Source organism: Elaeis guineensis, chromosome 16 (genome assembly GCF_000442705.2).
Source record: "Elaeis guineensis isolate ETL-2024a chromosome 16, EG11, whole genome shotgun sequence".
Taxonomy (NCBI): Eukaryota; Viridiplantae; Streptophyta; class Magnoliopsida; order Arecales; family Arecaceae; genus Elaeis; species Elaeis guineensis.
Window position 1 is genome coordinate 43,517,382 of NC_026008.2, and position 25,891 is coordinate 43,543,272.

The 25,891-nt window shown below is 41.1% G+C and overlaps 2 protein-coding genes across 11 annotated transcripts; both read left to right on the forward strand.

The window, feature by feature from the left end:
* Positions 1–1,336: 1,336 nt before the first annotated feature.
* LOC105059063 (uncharacterized) lies at positions 1,337–18,323 on the forward strand. 10 transcript variants are annotated; one of them, XM_073250091.1, is made up of 7 exons: positions 1,347–1,478; positions 2,088–2,161; positions 4,781–4,932; positions 11,026–11,273; positions 12,213–12,300; positions 17,683–17,773; positions 17,904–18,323. In XM_073250091.1, the coding sequence occupies exons 3-7, from the start codon at positions 4,790–4,792 to the stop codon at positions 17,955–17,957; spliced, it is 624 nt and encodes a 207-aa protein (XP_073106192.1). In that variant the 5' UTR covers positions 1,347–1,478; positions 2,088–2,161; positions 4,781–4,789; the 3' UTR covers positions 17,958–18,323. The 10 variants fall into 10 exon arrangements, with proteins under 10 accessions (XP_073106193.1, XP_073106197.1, XP_073106199.1 ...); XM_073250095.1 differs by lacking the exon at positions 4,781–4,932 and adding an exon at positions 10,683–10,837; XM_073250099.1 differs by lacking the exon at positions 4,781–4,932 and adding an exon at positions 10,697–10,837.
* Positions 18,324–18,467: 144 nt separating this feature from the next.
* LOC105059064 (polcalcin Phl p 7-like) lies at positions 18,468–19,887 on the forward strand. The gene has a single exon (XM_029260219.2). It carries the CDS (start codon positions 19,489–19,491, stop codon positions 19,732–19,734), a length of 246 nt encoding a protein of 81 aa, XP_029116052.1. The 5' UTR covers positions 18,468–19,488; the 3' UTR covers positions 19,735–19,887.
* The last annotated feature ends 6,004 nt before the right edge of the window (positions 19,888–25,891 follow it).

Sequence of the window (25,891 nt, forward strand, 5' to 3'; positions counted from 1 at the left end):
GCTGTCCAGGAACCTCCTACTCCTCTCAGCGACGCATTGCTTCTCTCTCCATGGGTTCACTGTTTTTTGGTTTCAGCGTGAAGACATCCGCACCACGAGAAGACCACCAGGCCACCACGTCCACCATGGGTGTTCTGTTGAACAAAATCCACCACACACTCTCCAGTTCACCGATTAGGTCCTTTTAAAGGGTTTAAATCTACGTTAGATTGCGATTAGAATTCTTAATCCTGCCCATATAAGGACCTGAACCGTTGGATCATCACGGCAAGCCTCCCAGAGCTGTCCAATCGTGATCGGTCTACGGAATAGTATTGTAGATCGTGAAAAATGTGTGAAAAATGCCCACGCGGTCCACAGATCTCTCGGTGCACCATCCGATCCACGGTGGATCGGGCAAACAGGCTCCCAGGGTGCGCGTGGGCCTGGGCCGCGCCCCGCACCGGCCCGCACACTACGCGCTAGGCCTGGGCTGGCCCGCATGCCTCACGCGCCTGGGCTCAGGCTGGGCTCGCCCATTGGGCTGCGCCCTGCGCACATGCTGCCGCATGCTGGGCCGTGCCGCCGCTCCGCTGATCCGCCGTCGGCCGCTGGTGGTCTTCCGTCACTTCGGATTCCGTACCGATTTCAAACGCACGTATCTCCTCCATCCGGATTCTATTTGGAATGATCTTGATCTCGTTGGACTCCATTTTTTATCGCAAAATTTATCATGGGCTCAATATGGACCGAATCCCAAGAAATCAAATTCTAACATCACAGCATTTACTATATTTGCCCTAAATTAAGAACCTAAAATTGGTTCCGAGAAAAACCCCTCGCATGCCACGGTAGAGAAGACGATTGGCGTGCAACACACCTAAGAGCCGGCATTAATAGCCAATCAATGTTATGAAACTTCTTTGAAAGATAGCAAACGCCGACGTCAAAATATTTTTATTTGTAATCACAATCATCATCATCATTACTAATAAAATAAATTTAAATATAAATATGATAAAATATAAAGCACTTTACGGATACTTCAACGGTTCTTGTTTGAGATTTCATCGTTGCAAAAGTATTACAATCCGTTTGCCCATGAGACAAACTATATTTAACTTAAAATTTATTAAAATACATTTTACTCAATTAATTTTATAAATAAAGAGAATTTAGTAATGATTATTAGGTAGTGGGTTAGCCTCAGTAATATATTTCGGCCCATAGTTTGAAACCAGGATGATTTGGTCGGCCAAAAGTGGATAGCTAGGCGCCCACTGTTTCAAGTCTGGATTCCAAAAAGGCCAACAAAAAAAAAGAGAGAGAACAAATTGGCCATTTAAAGCAACCGGCGGACCTCATATAAAATCCATTTTATCCAGTCTCCGTATTCTCCTCCGCCCCCAGAATCCAACTCCCCGACCATCCACGCCCAGAACGCCGGCTCCCTCCCCCCACCTTACTCCGGTTTCTCTCCGCGAATCCCCCCACGGAAGGTATGGAAACGCCCTTCTTGCTTGCTTTGCTTGCAAGAATCTCTTGTGTCTTTCTAACTTCTAAGTTTTTGATCTCGTGATAGCCTTCTCTTGGATGAATTTGGTTTGACTGATGCGTTTTTTGGCCTTTTTCTGGTCTTTTTTCTTGATCATTTGATGCTTATTTATGGTTGCATTGGTGGATGTGATTCATATAGTGAAATAAGCGTTTTTTATTTTTATTTTATTTTTGGATTCCGAGCTGATTCAATTGAAGTAGTTCTCTTCTTACAGACTTGATCATCTGGGAAAAATCTGTTTCGTTGTTCCCGAAACTGTCTGAACAACAGTGTCATATGGCGGTATAGTTTGAAAGGGTGTAGGAAAAAAAGAAAAAAGAAAAATCGCGAATTGGTTTTGTGTACGGTTTTCTCTAGTGAGGTCAAACTATGGTGTTCACTTTCACTTGTAGCGGTCCATGTAGTTAGATTAGGATTGATAATGGAGTTTGAGGTCAAGAATGTCATATTATGATATAAACTGAAGTCAATGTTGTTTTGGGGGCAAGAGTGTTTGTAGGTTTAGCTTTTGGATTGACTTTCTTTCTTGGGTTCATTTGTTTCGTCATAGAAATGGGCAAGGCAATGGACTGAAGATTGGAATTTGGAGCTGAAAAATACTGCACATGGAATGATTAATATGCAGTATGTTCTTTTTGGCTCTCTTTCTTTTACCAGATTAAGTCCTTAGGAATATAATATTAGTAGCTTCTACCTTTTTATTATGGAAAAAATGAAAATAGGTGTAGATGAATGCAATGTAAATTTTACCTTTCATGCTAATGAGATATAAAAATAGAGCATGCTAAGTAGTTTTCTGCATTTTCTTTTGGTTCATGTTCTTTTCTTTTCTCTTTGTGTTGGAAAGATTGAACCTAATTAGAAAAATTGTCTAAATAAGGATCCAGGGATATTATGCCTTAGCATATTCTTGGTATTCTTTGGTATTCCTTGGCATATTTAAGTTATTCCCTGACTATATTTGGGTCTACATACCTGTATTTATAGGCCCCTTGTATGCACTCTTAAAAATTATGAAAAAAATAAAAAAAATATTTTTTCTCTTCATTTTCATCATGGTATCAGAGCACTCAGATTCTGATCCATTTTCCCTTCCTTCCCTATCATAGTTTTTTTTTTTATTGGAACCACCTCCCTCCTAATCCAAATCATTGTCGTCTCTCCCCTTCCATTCTGTCCCCTTCCGTCGCCCTCATCACCCAGTAAATCAGCCCCACCGCTGCCATCCAAACCGTTCTTCATCTTCCCCTTCTTCATCTTCCCAACGCACGCTCCGCCGCTCCGCTGCAATCCAACGTTGGGGTAACCTGTGCACTTCGACGCACACCCCGACGCCACCTCTCTGCCTCCATTTTCACCTCCGGCTTCCTCTGTCTCATCCACGGCCGCCTCTCTACCTCACCTCGACGCCGCTCGGCTGCAATCTGACGACGCACACCCCGACGCAGCCTCCATCTGCGCTCCGATCGTCGGAACCGTCGCACGCCCCACCACATGCACCAGATTCGCCGCCTCGCTGTTGCACTCCGACGTCGGAATCCACAATCCGACGCCACCGCACTCCATTCGTCGGAACCCGCCGCACGAACCACGACGTCGGCCGTCGTCTTCTCCCATCCCGTGGTTCATGGGTGATGGGTGTCGGTAAGGAAGGAAATTCCTTCCCTTAATTTTTATTTTTTCCCTCTTTACTTATTTTTTCCTAAAAAAAAAGAAAAAGAAGAAGAAAAAGAAAGGTAGATGCTCGGAAGCCTGTAGTTAAGAAATATCCGGTGTTCGATAGTGTGACGGTGAGATTATCGTACTTTGTCTTTAGAGATGGCCAATGCAATTACTATGCGAGATCTCAAAAGTTTACTGGATCGACTTGTTACAGCTGCCACTCAATTTGGTGGCTCGTCAAGAGATAGTGGATCCCTGAATGCTCTTCAAGTGGCTGTAAAACTTGATGGACCAGCAACATATCTGCAATGAGAAAGGAGCACTCGTCTGCTTGTTCAAGAACGAGGTTTAGAAGGATATCTCACTGGCATAAAGAAGAAACCTGCTAATAGTGAGCAGGATCTGGCCTAATGGAGAATGGAGAATTCTGTTGTTCTGGCATTTCTTCTCAATACTATGACACAGAATGTGGCCAGAAGTGTGCAACTGCTGGAGACTCCACAGGAAGTCTGGGAGACAGTGGCCCAAATGTTCTCACAGAAGCAGAATTCTACTCAAGCATTTGAGATCAGGTCTCAATTGCGTCAGCTTCGTCAAGAAAATTTATCTATCACTGAATATGCCATCGAGTTGAAGCGTCTCTGGTCTGAGGCTGATCATTATAGAACTTTTGTTTCACAATGCTCTATTGATGTTGATGGGTTTCAAAAATACTTAGAAAAAGAACGGGTTCAGGATTTTCTATATGGTCTGAATCCGGAGTACGAGTCTGTCAGAGTTCAGCTTCTCGTCAGAGATATGATATCTAGTTTGGGTCAAGTCTTCTCTACTGTTTTGAGCGAGGAGACACGGCGACGAGTAACCTCCGACTTCAGTAGTCCTGTAAAATCTGCTCTTACTGTGCAACCACAGCAGATAGTTGAGAAGGTATGTTTTCATTGCAAGAAATCTGGGCACACTAAGGCATTTTGTTGGGATCTCCATGGTCGCCCAAATCAGCCTGGGCGTGGTAGTAGGGGTCGTGGTGGTCGTCGTAGTAATGGAAGAACTGGAGGACAGAATCATGGTCGTAGATCTGCTCAAGCCAATCTCTCTGAAGAGATTGAGGGTACTGTACACAGCTTATCTGCAGAGGAGTATCAGATCCTTCGACGAATGATGGAGAAGTATGAATCAACTTCTAGCACCACACCCTCTACTCAAAAACAGCCTAGCCACCGGGATAAGTATCTTGATTCCTCTCTTTTTGCATACTCAGGTACTCCATATACATTATCACATGCATTTACTTGCGGCACATCCAACTCTTGGGTAATAGATTTAGGAGCATCTAGTCATATGACAGGGGCATCTAATAGTTTTATTTCATATTCAACATGTTCAGGACAGGACAAGGTCCGAATAGCTGATGGATCCTTTACCTCTGTCTCAGAAAAAGGATCCATTGATTGTACTCCTAGTTTAAGATTATCATCAGTATTGCTTGTTCCATCCTTTCCCACAAATCTACTCTCCATTAGCTCTGTTACTAGAGATTTGAATTGCTCTGACACATTTTGGCCTTCTCATTGTCAATTTCAGGAGCTGAAAATGGGAAAGATACTTGGGGGTGGTAGGTTGCATAATGGACTCTATTATCTATCAACTGATGAGAAAAATATGAACTCTTCATTGACGGGATATGCATTGTCTGCTGAAGGTGCCACTTCAGAACTTATGTTACACCATCGTAGGTTAGGTCACATTCCTTTTTCTATTCTTAGTCGCTTATTTCTTTTTTTATCAAATAATTGTAATAAAAATTTGTTAGTTTGTGATCATTGTGAGTTGGCTAAACATACTAGAGGAGTATTTCCTATATCTGGAGTTAAAAGTTCTGAACCTTTTGTTATAATTCACTCTGACGTATGGAGACCATGTAGTACTACTACTCTCTTGGGCCATAGATGGTTTATTACTTTTATTGATTGTTTTAGTCGAGTAACGTTGGTCTATTTGTTGAAAGAAAAGATGAAAATTTTAAACTGCTTTAAGAAATTTCATAAATTTGTGGGTACTCAGTTTGGTGCTCAAATTAAAATTTTACGTTCTGACAATGGTACCGAATATACTAGTTGGGAGTTCCGTGCATATCTTCACACTCACAAAATTCTTTATCAGACCACTTGTGTTGATACTCCTGCTCAAATAGAGTTGCTGAAAGAAAGAATAGGCATTTATTGAAAGTAGCCCGGTTCTTACTCTTTACTATGAAAGTTCCTAAGTTTTTGTGGGGTGAGGCCGTCTTGACCGCTGCATACTTGATTAATCGTATGCCTCTAAGGACACTCGGATTTAAGATCCCTATACAGTGCTTGAAGGGTTCTACTGATTATGTGGTCACCCCTAGGGTCTTTGGGTGTGTTTGTTTTGCTCGAGATCATAGACCCACAGTAGAAAAACTAGATCCACGAGCATTGAAATGTGTGTTTGTTGGTTATTCTGCTACTCAAAAGGGATACAAGTGCTATTACCCTCTTGAGCCACGAATGCTTGTCACTATGGATGTTACTTTTCGAGAAACTGAATCTTATTATGAAAGTCGTCCATCTGATAATAGGACACTAGAATTACTTCTTCCGAGTGACTCTCTATATACGCCTGAATATTCTGGTGCTCAGGGGAAGTATCATAGTAATGATGTTCAAGGGGAGCCTGGTATTGGAATAGTTGAAGAGTCCAGTGTGCACTCACCAACTGCCCAGGTGCCTTTACCGCTTGAAGCCTCTTCTCCAGAATCAGAATTTTCTAACGGTAACATTATTTCTGCTACTCTCTTCATTTCTGATCTTAATATTCCTATTGCAAAACGGAAGGGTACTCGCCCAATTGTTCCTCCTGCTCGTTACCGTTATGATATACCTAACTATGTTTCATACAAGAATGTGTCTCTATCTTATCAAAGCTTTATAGCTGTATTAAACTCCATCTGTATTTCAAGTATCTGACAAAAGGCTATGGCAGAACCTAAGTGGAAGGAAGCAATGTTAGAAGAAATGACTGCTTTATCCAAAAATTAAACGTGGGATCTGGTCACTCTACCAGCTGGTAAGTGTCCTGTGGGGTGTAAGTGGGTGTACACGGTAAAGCAGACTCTAGAAGGCAAGATGAAAAGATACAAAGCTCGGTTAGTAGCAAAGGGCTATACTCAAACATATGGGGTAGATTATGATGAAACCTTTGCTCCAGTAGCCAAGATGAACTCTGTTCGAATACTGATATCATGTGCTGCTAATTTTGGTTGGAAATTACATCAGTTAGATGTAAAGAATGCATTTCTTCATGGGGATCTTCAGGAGGAAGTATACATGCAAATACCACCAGGATTTGAGACTAGAGTAACTACTGAAAAAGTCTGCAGGCTAAAGTGCTCTCTCTATGGTCTTAAACAGTCTCCTCGGATCTGGTTTGATCGATTCAGTCGAACTGTGAAAGAAATGTGATATAGACAGAGTAATGCAGATGATACTCTGTTCTATAGGCATTTCAAGGGAAAGAAAACTATACTCTTGGTTTATGTTGATGATATTGTAATAACAGGAGATGACCATCATGAGATAAAGCAACTCAAAGAAAAACTGAAGCAAGCATTTGAGGTGAAAGACCTGGGTCCACTAAGATATTTTCTGGGCATTGAAGTTGCACGATCATCCAAAGAGATTTTTCTGTCACAACGAAAGTATGTACTAGATTTACTTTCTGAGACTAGGATGTTGGGGTGTAAGTTTGCTGCTACCCCGATAAATCAAAATCATCGGACAGTGACAGATGGTGGAGCCCCTGTTGATCGAGAAAGGTACCAGCGGTTGGTTGGAAAATTGATATATCTTTCACATACAAGACCCAACATAGCTTATGCTGTCAGTGTCATCAGTCAGTACATGCATGATCCACGAGAATCGCACATGGAGGGAGTTTTCAGAGTATTACGCTACTTGAAAGGATGTCCTGATCGTGGTTTGTTGTTCTCGCGACACAACACCTTTCAGGTAGAGGAATTTACTGATGCAGATTGGGCTGGATTACTGGATGATAGGCGATCTACCTCTGGATATTGCACATATATAGGGGGTAATCTAGTTACCTGGAGAAGCAAGAAACAGACAGTGATGGCATGATCATCGGCAGAAGCTGAATATGGAGCAATGGCTCTAGGCATATGTGAACTTCTTTGGCTTCAGAAGTTGCTTCAAGAATTACAACTTCTGAATAAATTTCCTCTTCGGTTGTATTGTGACAGCAAGGCAGCAATTGAGATTATAAGCAATCCCGTACAGCACGATCGTACCAAATATATCAAGATTGACCGTCATTTTATCAAGGAGAAAATTAATCCGGGTCAGATCTGTATTACCTTCATTCGGTCTTCTGATCAGGTGGCGGATATTCTGATCAAAGGACTTAGTTCATCATCTTTTTCTAGATTGATTGACAAGATGGGGCTTCGAGATATCTTCGCCTCATCTTGAGGGAGAGTGTTGGAAGGATTGAACCTAATTAGAAAAATTGTCTAAATAAGGATTCAGGGATATTATGCCTTAGCATATTCTTGGTATTCCTTGGCATATTCTAGTTATTCCCTGACTATATTTGGGTCTGCATACCTGTATTTATAGGCCCCTTGTATGCACTCTTAAAAGTATGAAAAAAATAAGAAAATATTTTTCCTCTTCATTTTCATCACTTTGTTTTTTTTCTTTTTTCCTATTCCATTAACTCGACTTGATTATCTTAAAAATGGTTAAAAAGCCTTTGTTGCCATATGAAAGGAGACATAGCTTCATCAAGTAAAGCTAGTTATTTCTAGAGTAACACTGGGCCACATTAGCTATTTTTATGGCAATTGCGGGTCATTAGGAAAAAGATAGTTATGCATTTTGAGCCTGTTTGGATGCTCGAAGTCAATATTCAGGGATATATCATGCACCAGAGAAGAGTTTAAAGTCAAGAATGAAGATGGAAAGAAGAAATGGGAGGGATGGGGAGGTCAATCTGAACTTGCAATGCTAATTTTTAGGGAGACTTTGATTGATAAATGGAATCTTCAGTGGCCTAGATGGCTAATCTGTGAATAATGAGCCCATGCATCCAAACAGCCCCTTATTGAATGGTCAAGTCATGCACTGTTACAATTTTTATAAAAGACTAATATGGTGCATATTACAACATTGCAACTATTGTTATTTATTTCATGCAATGATTTTCGTTTAATAATTATAATTCCCGAAAGGTGATCTATGGTAGTTTCGTTGTTTTCATTATAAAGGAATACAGAACTTGATTTCCAACATGCAGTTTTTGTTGGGCTTAATGAGCTAAAGGATAACATAATATTGCCGGTTTAGAAAATGGATGTAGGATCAACTTTCATCATAAAAGATATTATCACATGATGGTTACTTCTGTCATGCTTGAGAACATCCTATTCATTCCAGCAAGTCGTGGATTGAGATATAAGCTATGAAGCACGGATACTCCTATTTCAAGCATGTACCAGCATCGGATACGTTTTCGGTGCGGGCACGTTTTCGATGCGGCACCGGTACTCCTATCTCTATATTCTTGAGATTGCAAGTTTATCCCTTGATGAACCAGATATGGAGAAGAAGCTTTTTGCTGATAATGCAGAGAATGAAGCAGCTGAAATTATTATCACTTGATTATCAAGACTTACTATTTTGATTTTTTCTACTTATTTAGACTGCTAGTTTTTTCTTTTCATTAATTGCAAGTGTTTGTTTGTTTTTTATGATGATACTTATAAATTTAATTGAGATTTGAGAACTTAATTTTATTAATATTCAAATATTATATATATGATTCAATTTTTTCATATATTTTTATTAATATTTGAATATTATATATATATTCAAATATTAATAAAAATATAAAATATCTAGCTGTACCCGTATCGTGATTTTTTTAATTTTTGCCATATCGGTGTATCCGTATCATAAAGTACCCGTACTGCGTACCAGTATCTATGCTTCCTGGGATATAAGTAACACACTAAGGATTGAGAGGGTACAGGCATTTTCATATGCTTTAAATGCACATAGAATCAAGTTGATACAATTTTCTTTTGGTAAAGTGTTGATACAACTTTCTTGGGGGGAGTCTTGGAAAGCTTCCATACTAGAGGTAGTTGTAACCCAAGTACATGGCAGCAAGTTGTATTGTTTTCAAAGGGCTAAAAGGTCCCAGTCAGGCAATTTTGTTTTGCAAAGGTGGATAAGATAATACCCTTAAAGGGGTGTGTGGTTGGATGCTCGTATAATCTATGCTTTGGATAAGGTCCTTATGAGAATTTCATATGAGAAGGAGACAGAACCCATAGAGGAAGAATCATTTAGATTGCAAGCTCTCCTGAGCACACAATCCCACAAAAATTCGGGACTACTTATTCCATCTAAAAGGTGATCTTACCATATCTAGGTCCTTTAGGAATCTTTTGATCCCAAGGTTTCTATACTTTTTTTTTAAAAAAAAAGAAAAAATCTTTGTTTCCATCACAAATATTTTCCCAGCACCAACTATATAAGGAATATTCAGTGAATAGCCTGTGTGAGCATCCAAGCAGACCCTGATTTTGTTGTGAACTATGGCTAGATGTAAGACATGGGAGCATAAAATGCCCAATGCAACTGAATACAACAAATGAAGGAACAATAATGATAGTGATAATAGAAACTAATAAACAAATTTTCAATCTAGAACTGCCAGGGAGCCCATCTGTGGTTAACTAACCTAATTCACCTTGATACGTATGGAAGTATGGACTATCCAACATAAGATCACCCTTGATGCATAACCATAAAGCGCAAGCTAAACACCCTGACGTGAATGTTGATTCATAAAAATAAACTGCCTTCTGTTATCTATTTGGGGTTGGTTTTTTGTATTGTACTTCTGAAATAATTCTAATCCAAGTCTAAGACTTGCAAATTGCAAAATGACATAAAATCCGCTACCCCAATCTAAGTTGATTTTGGCATTTCTGTCTGATCTTTTAATAGTTTTTGATCTCTTAAATCAATGTTATCCCCCTTTTTCGAGAAGTAATCTCTGGCTTATGCTGCATGTGGCCAAAGAGTTCAAATTGGCTCCTTTTTATGCTGTTATCAGCACTACCCTTAACCTTCTTATGAGCTGTTAATTTTGATTTCTGTTTTGAGTTTGATCAAGACTTAGCATTGTTCATGCAGTGCTCTTATTATGCTCATGAGTTAATTTTTCTGGGTGACATTTTTGTATTTGTAAAGCTGGTCTATTGGCTATTTCATAACTTTTTTATTTAAGCTTTTATGATTACATACTGCTTACAGATTGCATCTCTATGACATCCACCTTCTTTAATTAAGTCATCCTTTCTGATCCCTTATGAATTTAAACATTTGCTTAAGAAGTTAAGAAACTATAAGAAGAGTTTGGGATTTTGATACAGACAGTGGTGAACAGGAAGATGACATTGGGACTTTGGTACTGATTTGAAGTGAGAAGCTCATTCCATGTACTGCCACTTGACCTGTCACACAGACTGTACTCAGTGATGTTAGATAGATAGTCCAACAGAAGCCCTTTTCTCTTAGCTTATATGGGGTAGGTGGTTATTGTCACAAGGCTGCTTTCTTTTTACCCCCTTTTAAAGCAATTCTCTTGTGCTTATGTTTGTCTGTTTGTGCATGCTCTGTTGTTTCATAGAAATTAAAGTTGTAATGAGATTTTAGTATATGTAGTCATTCTACAAACTGCACCAGCTCAATTTTGTCAATCTTTGTACAGAACAGTTGTTGTTTGGGGGGTCTGGCCAAAGCCGAATCAACAGACAGAGCATTGAACATTCATCAAGAGTGGAACTTAGGCCACTCATCAATCTATAGAAAAAGGATATGGTCATCAAGTCCAGACAAAATGGAAAATAATACCAGTAATTTTCACTCCTCTGAAGCACATCTGTCTTCGGGTCCTGCTTCAGTAGGTGAAGAAAAGAAATTTTCAGAGCAAAATGGGAATAACTCTTCATTTATCAACCAAGGTCAGTTTTTATTGAAATGTGATCTAGACTTTGAGCATGATACATTAAAATTTATTATATATAAATCTAATGCTTCATTACTTTGTGCTACACACCATATAATCAAGTTCCAAGACATCCTAGTATAAAGGAATGTCCCTTCGTCTTTTTAAATCAGTCTATTGATTTATAATTTACTTTCTTTTAGGTTTTACACATTTAGTCTAATCCTCTATCATTTTATAATTATAGTTTCAGTTTAATCCTACACATGGTAGCCACCTCTTCAAAAGTTGCTTCTTACATGATCATATGATTGCTTGTTCTTCTTTAGAGAATCTATCTCAAGGCTCTATGAAGGATGAGAAATGAAGAGCCCGAAGTTGCTCAAAAGTTCTCTTGCTATGCATATCTTTCACCTTTCTTTATGATAGATTGACTTGGCCATGGTTTTGTAACGCCTGTAAAATGGAATTAAAAAATAAATTCTGGTCTTCCCTCCAGGATTGGTTAGACCCACAGGGGCGAAAAGGGAGAAAGAAGACATACATACATGTTTGAATTGATTGATTTAAATTGAGTGTTAAAGTCTAAGCACGAAGCAGATTATCAAATTTTTCATTGCTTGTATATAGATTAAGAAGAATTACTTAGACTTCAATTTCCTAATATTTTCATTGGCAATTCCAATTAAAAATTTCTATAACATATGTGAAATAGAGAGTAAACAAGAAATGGTAAGAGGAAAAAAAATTAATTTAAATTGCGAAGCAATCATGAATTTAGCAGACAGTCTTCTTCTTTGGGTCCTACACTGGTTTCAGTATGTTTACCTTGGTAGAAAATTTAACTTTGTTGGCCATTTGAAATCCATTTATATTTTATTACTGTACTTCGGCTTAAAAATACAAAATGCTTTTGTGACAAATGTTTAGGGAATTTGCTTATTTTGTTGTGCAGGTGCTATAGCATGGAACGAGATGAGAAGACAATGGGTTGGAGACCGGTCAAAACATTCCCATAGAACACCAAGAGAACCTGTGATAAGGTAAGGTACCTTAATTGAATATCGGTTACATTTGTATTCTGTTCTTTCAGTAACTAGGTAGGTAATTTTTGCTTTCCTCATAATTTAATTCATTCAATTGAGCCAGCAATATAAGCTTTTTTGCTTCTGTTATTTTGACATAATTGAAGCATTGTATACTTTTCTTCCCATCTGCTTTCTGTCGGTTGATGGAACTCCCTTACCTGCCTTAATTTTATAACCTTCTTTGGTATGCTAGTATCTTCTTATGCTGTGTTAGCTTCTTCTCATATTCTGTTGCTGCTCCGTTAATATCGTGTAGGCCAACTGTCTTACTTCTGGCCAAAGTCATGGTATATTGTTTATAAAACCTACATATGTATGGGTTTATGTTTGTATATGTATACTGAAAGGATAAAACTAAAGTATACATTATGTCATCTCTTATGGTGCATGGACCAAATTAAAATTTCTTCCTGAACTGATTTAATTTTTCTTAAGAAGCTGATGAAATGCTTTACGGAAGTAAATCTTTTCTTAAACTCAATATAGTGCAAGGTCTCCCCATTTATTGATAATAATTATAACAAAGATGTCTTGTTCCAAGGTAAGTTTCATGCTTCTTTTTTCTCCATGCATATTACTAAGAGCTGCATATTCTGTCAAACCCAGTGTGAATCGAAGGATGCCATGAATAATTTGCTGTTGGTGTCTTTTTCTCGGAAGAACAACATGTTTCATTTTTATTTGGGGTCCAAATGCATTATGCACTGGTTGTCAAGCATTCTTGCTGTTTAACTTGAAAGCACACAGGTTTGAAATGGAGGACTCTTTTTCATAAAAGTCACTAATTATTGATATAAGTATTTGTATCTAGCATTATCAATACTCAGAATATGATAGCATATTTGAGATCGCTCAACATAACTAAAAAGAATTACAAATTGTTAATGAATCTTTCATCTTGGATAATGTGAAAGCATGTTGGTTGATTTACTCCAAAGTAACATACTTTCATAATTTATTAAGTGATTAAATTTCTTCAAAAGGAATGATAAACCTTTTGAAGAACGCTAATGTTGGGTGGATGTCTGGCCAGGACACCACCTCCCAAGATCCTTTCAGTACCACGCGATGCAGCAGGAAGAAAGAAGAAACAAAACAAAAGGAAAAACAATCACCATACGTGGATCAGCCACAAAAGGGCTCGCCTCTACGGGGCATGCAAACTTCACTATGAAAAGAAAATTTTACAAGAGGAGACCTCACCCTCAACCCTTGTACACCCAATTCTCTCTCACTAGAAGTTTCCCTCACAAAAACTCTCTCTCTCTTGGAGACCCCCCTGAACCCCTGAAGAGCCTGGCGATCGCTGTCCAGGAGCCTCCTGCTCCTTCTCTCACAGCGCCTCACGCCTCTCTCTCTCCTCTGGTTCGTACGGCGGCGAGAAACCCCGAGCACACCCCCTCTCTGTTTCACGCACAGCCCTTTTAAAGGGTTAATCGGAGCTTAAAACGTGATTAGAGAGGGTTTAGGAGTCCTAAACAAAGCCAAAAAAACCCCCCGGACCGTCGGATCAAGACCGGGATCTCTCTGGGCCGTCCGATCGCGCTCCGATCCACGGAATAGTGCCGTGGACCGCGAGAAATGCGTGGGAAACACCCACGCGGTCCACAGGCCGCGCCGTGGACCACCCGGTCCACGGTGGACCGGGGCAAGGGGCCAGCAGGCCTGGGTCGCGCGTCCCGCGCGGGCCTGGGCCTGGGTCGCACATCCCGCGCGGGCCTGGGCCTGGGTCGCGCGTCCCGCGCGCCGCCGCCTGCGGCCGTGCCGCTGCCTCCCGCCGCCGGTCGCCGGCGGTCCTCCGCCTCCTCGATTATCATGCCGACTTCAAAAGCTTGTATCTCCTCCATCCGAGCTCCGATTCAGGTGATCTTGATCTCGTTGGACTCCGTTTTTCGCCGCGAACCTCGCTGTGGGCTGAATCTCGAGGTGTCAAATCCTAACAATCTCCACCTCGACTCGATATTCGGCCTCCTCCAAACTCTGAGAGCTTCTGGATCTCCTCGCCCCCATGTCCTGGGGCAATCACCTGCTGATCATGGATGGGCAAACATGGGAGTCGAGTCAGGCTGCTCGATCCCATCTCCGTCGTATGCTGTGCTCCTCCTGACTTGAGACCTGCTCGGGGTATCATCCTGCGGCAATAGGAATCTTACCTTGCGACGTCGCCTCTCGTCCTCCCGAGTCTCCTGTCTCGTGCCCGATCCGCCTCCTGGAGCTCCACCTCGCTCTGGGCTCCACCTGGCTCCCGATGCTCCACCTCGCACTGGGCTCCCTGCCAGGTAATAATGTCCTCTGCTCCCCTTCTTCCCCTCCAGCATAATCCTATCGCCGCGTAGCACCCTCAGGATTCCTTCACCAGCTACCGTCCTGTAGCCTCTCGAATCCAGTCTGCTAAGTGAGATAAGATTCCGCCTGAAATCGGGTATGTATCGGACCTCTCCCAATCTCCTCACTGCACCATCATGTGTCCTCCAGCTGACTGTCCCAATGCCTCTGATCGCACAGCTCGATCCATCCGGCAGATATACAGTGCCCTCACTGTTCTCTAGGGAGTCAAGCTGCTCCTCTCTGCAACATACATGATAGGGGCATGCAGAATCTAATATCCACTGCTGGGAAGAAGCAGATACCTCGTCAGATATCTCAAAGACATCTCCATTTAAATCACTGCCAGCCGTCGCTACAGCAGCCACTGTCCGATTTTTCAGTTGAGGGCAATCTCTGGCTAGATGCCCCAACTCTTCACACCGGTAACATCTGATTTTGCTCAAGTCCCTCCTGGACTTAGACCGCCCTCGTTGCGATCTTCTGTCGCTCCGTCTACCGCCTCCTGCACCTCCAGAAGCCACCAAAGCTGAGCTATCGCCACCTGAGCTCGAAGCTGGGTTCTCCCTCCTGAGAACCTCGTTCTGGAGTATCGCTGCGGTGACCTCGTCCATCTTGATAGTGCTCTTCCCCACTAGAAGAGCAGTCACCAAGGACTCGTACAAAGAGGGAAGCGACTTCAGCAAAACCAACGCCCTGGTCTTCTCCTCAACGTTCTCGCCAATGCTGAGAAGGTCGGTGAGGATCTTCTGGAAGTGGCTCAGATGCTCCTGCACGCTCTGTTCCTCAGTCATCCGCAGTTGGTAAAACTGCCTCCAGAGGAAAAGAGTGTTGGTGAGAGACTTCGCCATGTACAACTCCTCGAGCTTCGACCACAGCACCGTCGGGAAGTCTCGCTCAGCACATGGATCACCACCTCATCCGCCAGGTACATGCGGATGGTACTCACCGCCTGCATCTGTAGCCGTTTCCAATCCCGCACCTCCATGGTGGTCGGCTTCTCATCGCACAAGAGAGCATCGATCAACCCCTGTTGGATGAGCACGTCCTTCACCCTTGCCTGCCACAAGGAGAAATTGCTCTTACCATCGAACTTGTTGATCTCCATCTTGATTGTTCCTGTTTTCTCCATCTTCAGTCTTGCTCACCACCATTGCAATCTGCGTCCTTGTACCGCCTTGCTCTGATACCACTTGTTGGGTGGATGTCTGGCCAGGACACCACCTCTCAAGATCCTTTCAGTACCACTCGATGCAGCAGGAAGAAAGAAGAAACAAAACAAAAGAAAAAACAATCACCATACGTGGATCAGCCACAAAAGGGCTCGCCTCCACGGGGCATGCAAACTTCACTATGAAAAGAAAATTTTACGAGAGGAGACCTCACCCTCAACCCTTGTACACCCAATTCTCTCTCACTAGAAGTTTCCCTCACAAAAGCTCTCTCTCTCTTGGAGACCCCCCTGAATCCCTGAAGAGCCTGGCGACCGCTGTCCAGGAGCCTCCTGCTCGTTCTCTCACAGCGCCTCACGACTCTCTCTCTCCTCTGGTTCGTACGGCGGCGAGAAACCCCGAGCACACCCCTCTCTGTTTCACGCACAGCCCTTTTAAAGGGTTAATCGGAGCTTAAAACGTGATTAGAGAGGGTTTAGGAGTCCTAAACAAAGCCAAAAAAATCCTCCGGACCGTCGGATCAAGACCGGGATCTCTCTGGGCCGTCCGATCGCGCTTCGATCCACGGAATAGTGCCGTGGACCGCGAGAAACGCGTGGGAAACGCCCACGCGGTCCACAGGCCGCGCCGTGGACCACTCGGTCCACGGTGGACCGGGGCAAGGGGCCAGCAGGCCTGGGTCGCGCGTCCCGCGCGGGCCTGGGCCTGGGTCGCGCCTCCCGCGCGCCGCCGCCTGCGGCCGTGCCGCTGCCGCCCGCCGCCGGTCGCCGGCCGCCGGCGGTCCTCCGCCGCCTCGATTATCGTGCCGACTTCAAAAGCTCGTATCTCCTCCATCCGAGCTCCGATTCAGGTGATCTTGATCTCGTTGGACTCCGTTTTTCGTCGCGAACCTCGCTGTGGGCTCAATGTGGGCTGAATCTCGAGGCGTCAAATCCTAACAGCTAACTTCTTTGCCATAGATGATTTGAAGGGTATTTGAGTATAGCACATGGTGTTTGTTGTTGGTACTAAGAACTAGGCCCACAGGAAACCTCTTAAGTCTTAACTTGGAAGGGTGGGAGAGAGTATTCTTGCGGGTTCTCGCCAGTCAGTGGCAAGCAATGTTCTCCTTCCAAGTTTTACCATACTTATAAGGTTCGATTTGTATTAAGTATTCTTCTTGTCCATGCTAGATGATAACGCCAATTTTAAAATAGTAAAATCATAATGGGAGTCCTCATTTTCCTTGCAAAAAAATGATTTATGTTTGTATTTTCTTATATTTCTATATAGGTGCTCAAAGATGTTGAAATTGTAACAATCCAGGATGTCACTCAAAAAGACTGGTTGGAAGGTGTTATTTGGATTTCTTGGCTTTGTATAAGTATTCAAGATCTTCTCAATGAATAATTGATATAGGATTAAATATATGTCTGCACGGGTCTTCACATACTCCGTCCATTTAAGCCGTGGGGTCTAAATTTATGTATCAATTCATAAATACCACAATCAGTTCATAGTTAGCCCTAATGAACACGTGCCGTGGTATCTCCTAGTCCACATAGGCTATGGATCGGGTCAACTCTGATACCATTTGTAACAATCCAGAACCTCACTCAAAAAGACTAGTCGGAAGGTATTATTTGGGTTCCTTAGCTCTGTATAAATATCTAAGATTTTTTCACCGAATAACTGAAATGGGACTAAATATATTCCTGCATAGGTCCTCATTAGAAATAGTAGGGAAAGAGCTTCTTGCTGGTTGTTATGGTTTTATACAATTCATGGATGCTCTTGGCAGTGATCCTAAGAAAGATCTTATTTGTTACTATTTATTTAATTTCTTTGTTGGCTAATTCAGTGTGAACTTAAATTTGCCTTCTAGCTGGTGCACCACCTACGAGGACTTACTGTCAGTCGGTCAGCCTTTTCCTCAACCGATTCCATTATCTGTAAGTGACGGTACTTGTATGTTTATATGTATGTTGCCGTTCCATTTTGAATTTGGAGGTGTTTTGTTGTTGGAAATTTATCCTTTTCGACTATATTCATGATACTTTATGGCTTTGAGCAACTATGCAGGAAATGGTAGATTTTTTAGTGGATATCTGGTATGAAGAAGGGCTCTATGATTAGATGAGGAATATCTATGGGGCAGCTTGATGGTTGCAGTTGCTATTCTTTGTAGGCCTATCATTACCAGCTTGCAGCTGTTTTAGCATCATGACAAGAAGCTACTTTTTCCTTCTTTTTTTTTTTTTTGAATGTCAAGAACAAAATCAATGTTCAATATTAGATATTCGTCAGACAGTTAAAAAAAATGTACTCAATTACTTTACCTTGACTAAATGTGATTTGAGGGCCTTGTTCAGTAAGGTAAAAGGGTTCACTTGAGAAAGTCTGGGAAGCTTGCTGTATGAGCCGAGCAAGTTCTGTAAATTTTAGAAGAAACATATTATTAGTATTGAAGATGAAGCTTTTGAATGGAACTTATATTTCAGATGCGTGGAATTCCTGTCGTTGCTTGTGGGAAGGAAAATGTTGCTCCAATTATGTATTGAGCTAATTGAATGTGTCATCTGTGGATCATCCATCGGAACTTGGGATTGTTTTGCCCCATAATTTCGATTTCTACATACCAGCCCTATTTGTGGAATTATTTGTGGGATAGTCTTTGAGTGATCTTAAAATCATGTTTCGTATGTATGATTAAGTAGAATTAAGTTTTATCAGGTTGCAAATGAGCCAAGCTGTTCGAAAATAGCTCAGGGGAGTCTTTAGTAATAGCGTATTGAGTTAGCCCAATGAAAGATTAGAGCATGATTCATAAACGATGGGCTCGTTCCTAAACAAAGCTTAAAATTTGATTTGTAGATAAAAACTAGGACTTGGCGTGCGGTAGGTTTGTTCAAGCATGTCCAATAACCTGTAAAAAATGAGTTTCAGCACCCTTCCATAGGAACAATGAGTTTTAGTGCCCTTCCATGTCACAATTCAACAAGACTTGTGCATCCTAACTAGTCTAGGGTCATTGAGACTAGGGTATTGCCAACCATTGGAGGAGGGGCATGGTGCCGAAACTGTTAACTGGTATCGTGAATATGTCAGATTTGTTAGAGTTTTGGAAGGAAAATTCAAAATTTTTCTTCGCTCTTGAGATCTCTAAAATCATCTCGAATTTAGTCCCACATTGTAAAGGGACAATCCAAGCAGGTTTTAAGTAAATCAATTTAAAATTATTATCCTTATCATATAGTTTATATAAATTCAAAGTTTATCGAAACTAATATTTAAACACCTCCGTTTCGTGAAACTCTCTTTATGGAAGGACTCTTGTAACAAGATCAACTCATGACCCAACTTGTTTAGGTATAGCTTGATCTTGATTTTTCGGTTCTGTGATTGTGATTGGGTCTAAAATATGATCCATTCGGGTCTAAAATGTGATTGGGTCTGCAGGGGAAAAGCGCCGCGTCCAAAGGGTGATCCAACTATTTCTCCTACATTCTCTGCTTTGCACTATACGCCCTGCTCATCACCTTCTCTTCACCCATTTCTCTCTCTTTCCTTCCTTCCTCTCTCAAACACACGCAGACCTTGAGATAATAAAAAGAAGAAAGAAAAAGAAGTTACCACCAGTGGTACCCTGGTAAGGCTGTAAGAAAAGATGGGGGAAGTGACACCAGAGATGGAGAGGATGTTCCAGCGCTTCGACACCAACGGCGACGGGAAGATCTCATTGGCCGAGCTCGGGGAAGCCCTCCTCACCCTCGGCTCCACCTCCGCTGATGATGTCCAGCGCATGATGGCGGAGATCGACACCGATGGCGATGGCTACATCGACTTCAACGAGTTCTCCGCCTTCTGCCGCGCCAACCCCGGTCTCATGAAGGATGTTGCTAAGGTGTTCTAGATTCCTTCTTTTCTTAATTCTTTCTTTCTTTTCTTTTCTTTTCTTTTCTTCCTTTCTTTTTCTTTGAGTTTTCGTATATCTTGTTTCTATTGAGAAGTCTCTGTGGCCTTCTACGTTGCCATGCATATTTTATTAATTGTGTAATGATGATTATTAACTTAATGTGCAATTCGTGATAAAACATTTGAAAATGTGGTTTATGTAGTATCTATGTAGACTAAGCATGGATTTTGGATGTGCTTTGAAATCGTTTCAACAACACTATGCTAGCTAGATTCACAGGCAACAGATTTTATTTGATTTATTTCAATAATTTTACCTTCTTTGATGCCCTGTCACTCCCAGTGTGATTTTTTCTCCGAGACTTGTTTAAAAATACTCACTTATGACATACTAGATCTAGGGATGGGCATTGCATGTAATTATCCAGCACCAGATGCGATCGATCCACTGATTGCACAGGACTGCGGCATTCTTGCAGCATCTCTGGAGAAGGATGAAAAGAGAGAGAAAACTCAAATCTGTCTTTTGGAGTGAACAAAAAATTGATAGCATCTGTTCACGTCCACCGTGTCTGCCGAGATCCAGTGACAACTTATAAGAGAAATTCTTTGTGCACCACGGGTGGTGCAGAAAATCCGACGTGAAATGTACCATTTTATATTATTGGTCCACACAGTTATCATTTTTCAATAAATATTTAATGTCTGTAATTTTACTTTTTCATTTAAAAATTTGAATGACGAAAATATCTCTGTTCTTCAAAAAACTTATAACATTTTATATTCATATTATGACATCCAACGTCCAGAAAATTATAATTTTTATCCACAAGATACCATAATATTGCATAAGATGTCATAATATTCACGATATGTCATCGTTTTTTCTAAAGAATAGGAATATTTTCATCATTCAAAAATTTCTAACGAAAAGATAAAGCCGCATTTATAGTTTTCTAAAGAACAGAAATATTTTCGACATTCAAAAATTTTAAATAAAAAAGTAAAACTGCAGATATTAAATACGTATTGGAAAGTAGTTGGACAAAAATATCTTTTTTTATATTATGACATCCCAGATCAAATTATAACTTTATATGCACGTGAAAATATAATATGTCACAGGATGTCAATTTTTTTTTCATAGGATGTCATAATATGATGCAGGATATTATAATATACCACAGGATGTCATAATTTTTTTCAAAGAACAGAGGTATTTTCGTCATTCAAAATTTTCAAACGAAAAAGAGAAACTGTGGGCATTAAATACATATTGTAAAGTGGTGACTATGTAGACCAATCGAACAAGACGGTGCACTCCATGCATTTTCTGCACCGCCTGCGGTGCACAAAAAATTAATATAACTGATAAATAGATAGTGATCAAACGGTCCAGTCCCAGGTACCGGCCCAGAGAATGGGTGGGCATGGGACAGGCAGACAGCGCTGGTGCCCGGCTTGGGCCGACTTTAGTGGATGTAAGGATGGCCCAGTCCAAAACACACGTTTAGTGGGCTGCAAACTGTCAAGGCCCCTCCGGAGCGTCTAACGCTATGGCCATGGCTTCCAATTTTCTGCTTCTTTATTATGTTAAAAGACCTTGAGATGGGATGATTTCCTCTGGATGGCCCAGTGGAATGCACAATCCATGGAGGGTCGGAGAGATGGTACATCCTTTTCTTCTAGAGCGCGAGGAGGAATAAGTAAATTTGCTTACAGTGTTGGCCCTTGGAATGACAGCATAGGAATTGTACATCGAAACAAGCAATCCCCTTCTACTAGTTATTTTTCTTGACTGATAAATTAAAAAAAAAAAAAAAAATCTTTTAGAAGACACTTGATAACTTGCCAACTTTGTGTATCCATTCATCAGGATTCCACATTCACATGTTTGCCGAAATAATAGAAACCTGAAATAGAGTTTCATAATTGCTCAAGTGAATTTCTTCTAGCAAACAGGGCATTATCTGCTATCTAATTGACCAAACAAGGAATTCAGATGATTAGTGGCAGATCTCAACCCATATATTATTATTTTTTTAAATAACAAAAAGAGTGTTCTTGAAAAATTCAAATGCCTGCACAAGATCTATTGAATAATTAGTGGCATTAATACTCAGATATTGAGTCCAACACAATGGTTTGTGACAATTAATGACAATGGCAGTGCAGTGGAAAACACTTTTGAGCTGTCCATGAAGTAAGTGCATAAGAGAAGTTTGTCAGGCTCACATATACTGGCTTGATATTTTGATAGTTAATCACCTCGTATATCACATACTGGCTAACATATGCCGGCGACTTGGTGCTACCAAAAGCCGTGTGTCCCGGGCCAGGGCAGTATCCAACGCTACCATAGCTCAAAGCGGCTCGGACCCCATCACATGTAGATGCACCTTATCCACGCCCCACGCCCGACACCCATCAGTACAATTCCAGGTCCAACCGGGTGCTAATCGTACGTGACATATCCTCCCGAATCCCGGATATCCAGAGTTTGCTCCCCGCAACGCTAAAGAATCGGTCCCTGGGTTCCAACTTGACTTGACCGGTTCCAAATTCCAATTCAAGTGTCAAGGGGTCGATATCATGGGTCTCCAACGACAACTGATATCCTGGATAACGACAAAGGAGGAATCTGGATTCTCGACTCGGGATGGGATGATATTTACCGCATCCGATCTGGGATATTCGGATGATTCGTGTCCGCCCTATGCCGACGGTGGATGTGCTATTCACCTCATCTGGGGGAGGTATGAACGCCTTTATCTCTCTCTTTTTTGGAGGGTGCCAAAGTCGCTGCACCAAATTGCTGTACCTTTTGACCCTTGGGACTGTTGATGTGGAATTTATCAATCTGGGGATAAAATAACTTCAATATGATGTGTCGAATAGGCATTCACCACCACAAAGTGGTGCACCTATTCCACACCATGGTTTGATGATTTTTTTTTTTTAAGTTTTTTTCTTTTCTGACTCTTTTGCTGCTGTGCTCTTTAAAATGTTACAAACAAGAACTTTGAAAGTAGTTGCAGTCGTTTCACAAGCAGAGCAGAGAATCCCATCAAACATAAGAGCCTCGAAGTAATTGATGATCAGATTGAGGAGATGGGTAAATACCGGGATCCGATCCTAATGAGTTAGTTTATCATCAATTGGCAGCCTCAGCCTGTTGAAAGTTTTACAATTTTATTCTTAAACTTTAAACTAGATTCTGAACATGAAAAGTTTGAGAGGTGCAATTTTTGTTGTCTTAGCAATTCATCAATCAACCATTTAATTCTGTGTCATTATACAAATCCCTCTGCAGTTATGCTCTTCTTTGATTATCCAAAATTCGGAACCCAATCCATTCACAATCAGATTACCCAAAAGCAATCCAATTATGGAAATCAACTAATAGTATCCTATGATCTTTTGGATTTGTTTGGCCATGCTGGCCTTGACTGGGCCAGAGTTTTCCTGGTCCTAGTCGGTACCCAGGTCAGAGAATACTGACCCATGCTCTGAATGCTTGAAATTCTTAAGGAATTCAAGCAGCAGCCAAGTGCATGAGGCAAACGTTACATCTTTAGGACACAAGAAGTGGTTTAGAGGTACAAGCTTGGGGTCCTCTGAAAGCCACAAGTATTTGGAAGCATGCATTGAGTTGGATGAGGACAGGGCATGGTTTGCCGTTTTGTGAGCCACTCTCTTGCTTGTCATTCTCTTCCACACTGAGAATAACTTTGCCTCACCAAGCGGCCAAAAACAAGAGTCACCAGAGGGTCTATAGTGCTTCCTTTTCCACTAGTCTACAAGGTTTTACGTAAACCCATCCACCTTCTTGAATGACAGAAGGATATATTTCCACGCAGTTGCTGGCGCAAAGAAGGAAAAAGAATATTTCTGAAGTTGGTGAATTTTAAAGGAAGTTTGCTTTGGTATTTTAAACTCCATTTTTGGGCTAAATATTGTTAAGTATATACACACATTAGTAGTTCAGGAGGATGTGATGTCAAGGGAATTAGCTTTCTTTTTAACTGACATTAGTTACTGTAATGCAGCTAGGTAGGGGATGTTTCTTTGAATGATTCACCTTTCTTCGCACGAATCCAACATTGGATCGCACAATGGTTACTTTAAAATCTATGTAGATGAATGGACGAGTTCGGGATGTTTGGAGATTTGTGCGGTGCATGACCTAATGGTCGACATCATGAAAGAAGATCGATCGCATGAAAGATACAACCCGAACCCTAATGCAGTATGAGAACGATGGAAGTGAAGCACCATAGGAGGACTTGCCTGGAGGATAAGCAAGGATGTGACCTTCCAGGTCTGTGCCAATACAAGAAAGAGCATCACCTGCGGTAACCGAGTCATGCATGACACATGACACGTAAATCCCATTCATTTGGAACGCTGTAGTTGATTAACTTGGCACGCAATGTACATACCAAGTAACAGCACTACAGATTGCAACAAGTTGGATTAGTTGGAAAGAGACTTCTTCTGATGCATGATTCAATGAATGTTCGGGGAAGATCACATCAAAGCATCATGGAATCGTTTTTTGTTCCATTTTCAATTATTTTACTCCAATTTTTTTTTCCAACCAACGTACTTGCTGTCTTCATTTTTCTCAATAATTCACATGACCACCATCTGAAATGCCTTATCCACCACTTGTAAAGCTTCTTTTGTGTGAAGGTTAGAAACCCCTTGTTCTCATATGATATCAAGTGACTTGGTCGCATGGTTAAACAAGACAATGGAAGCCACTAGCTAGTATGACGATCAAAAAAGGGATGGCCTACTAACAAGCAACACTTCCAATTGCAATGAAAGTTGCCCCCGCTAGTTAACTGGACGGGTTGTATCTTTCTTTGCACAAATCCACCGTTGCATCGTGCAATGATTTCTTTGAGATCTTTGCAAAAAATGAATGAACAAGTTTAGAGTGCTTTGAGATCCATGTAGGATGCGATCTAATAGTCGATAGTGTAAAAAAAGATCAACCATTCTTTGGCGCGAAAGACACAATCCAAACCTAACTTAACCCATATAAATAGTTTTAGTTCGTCATGAATGTCATTCAAATCATGTTAGAATTTGCCTATCAATTTTTACTCAGCTGGTTGGCATTCCTAGGATTCAAATTTGGTGACATTCCCAGTACAATATTTCCTCAAAATTATATCAAAATTAAGAAAGAACATGCCGAGATATACCATTAAGATCGAATCACTAACACAAATCTTGAGACTACTCACACATCTCAAGACTATTCTAATGATACCTGCCATCAGAGAAAATTTGTTTTCTTTTTTTCTTTTTGGTAACAGAGAAAATTTGTTTTCTTACTGGCTAGTAGAGTCAAGTGGTTTCATCCATGGACAGATGGAAGCCTGATTAAACCCTCTAACTACCCACTAAGCTCGCTACATTGCTTAAACAAAGAGCAAAGCTGAAAGCAACAAGAGATGAAAGAAACCAATCTCTTTCATGTGGATCCTCATGAATGCACAAACACTTCACCAACAGAGCACAAAAGCAATGTCACCAAAAAAACAAAACAGAGCACAAAGCAACAGCCCAAGGTTAGAAAAGCTTTTTCACAGCCTGCACCAGGTAGCAGATGGGATGGATGTCAGAACTAAGGTGGGGAGGCCTTGCTCTATAAATTAAGGCAAAGCAAAGGAATGGCAAGAGATTAAGACACTTAAACCAATGAAACATAAATATGGAGCAATTCTTGTAGTTCTTTTGGAGATATCAGATATATAAATGATGTCTTGTCTCGCTCGGGGCAGGCAGGCTGTCCCTTAAAGCAGGAGAGTCTCGGCACCTGACCACGCCCGCAAGCCGACGCGAGTAAAAAGAAAAAAAAGAGCCCACGCCCAGGGAACAACTTTGGGAGTGGAGACTTAAGCGGCACCATTAAACTACACATGGTAAAGTGGCTTTCCAGTTTTTGATCTTGGTGAACCAAAAAAGGCAAGTGGTGAAATAACAGCCGTTATTTCATCAAAAGAAAATATAACGGCCGTTGTAACTGTTTTAGAGGAAGGGTTCCGTTATGTTTTATTTAATAACAATAATATTTTCATAAAAATTAGATACTAAATATTATCTAGCATATATATGAATGTCATCTGCTCAAAAATAAC

Coding starts and splice junctions, on each gene's coding strand:
- LOC105059064 (XM_029260219.2), top strand. CDS start 19,489: ATGGGGGAAGTGACACCAGAGATGGAGAGGATGTTCCAGCGCTTCGAC.
- LOC105059063 (XM_073250091.1), top strand. CDS start 4,790: ATGGGAAAGATACTTGGGGGTGGTAGGTTGCATAATGGACTCTATTAT. Junction 4,933..11,025: donor CTTATGTTACACCATCGTAG/GTTAGGTCACAT, acceptor TGTACAGAACAG/TTGTTGTTTGGGGGGTCTGG. Junction 17,774..17,903: donor CTCAACCGATTCCATTATCT/GTAAGTGACGGT, acceptor GCAACTATGCAG/GAAATGGTAGATTTTTTAGT.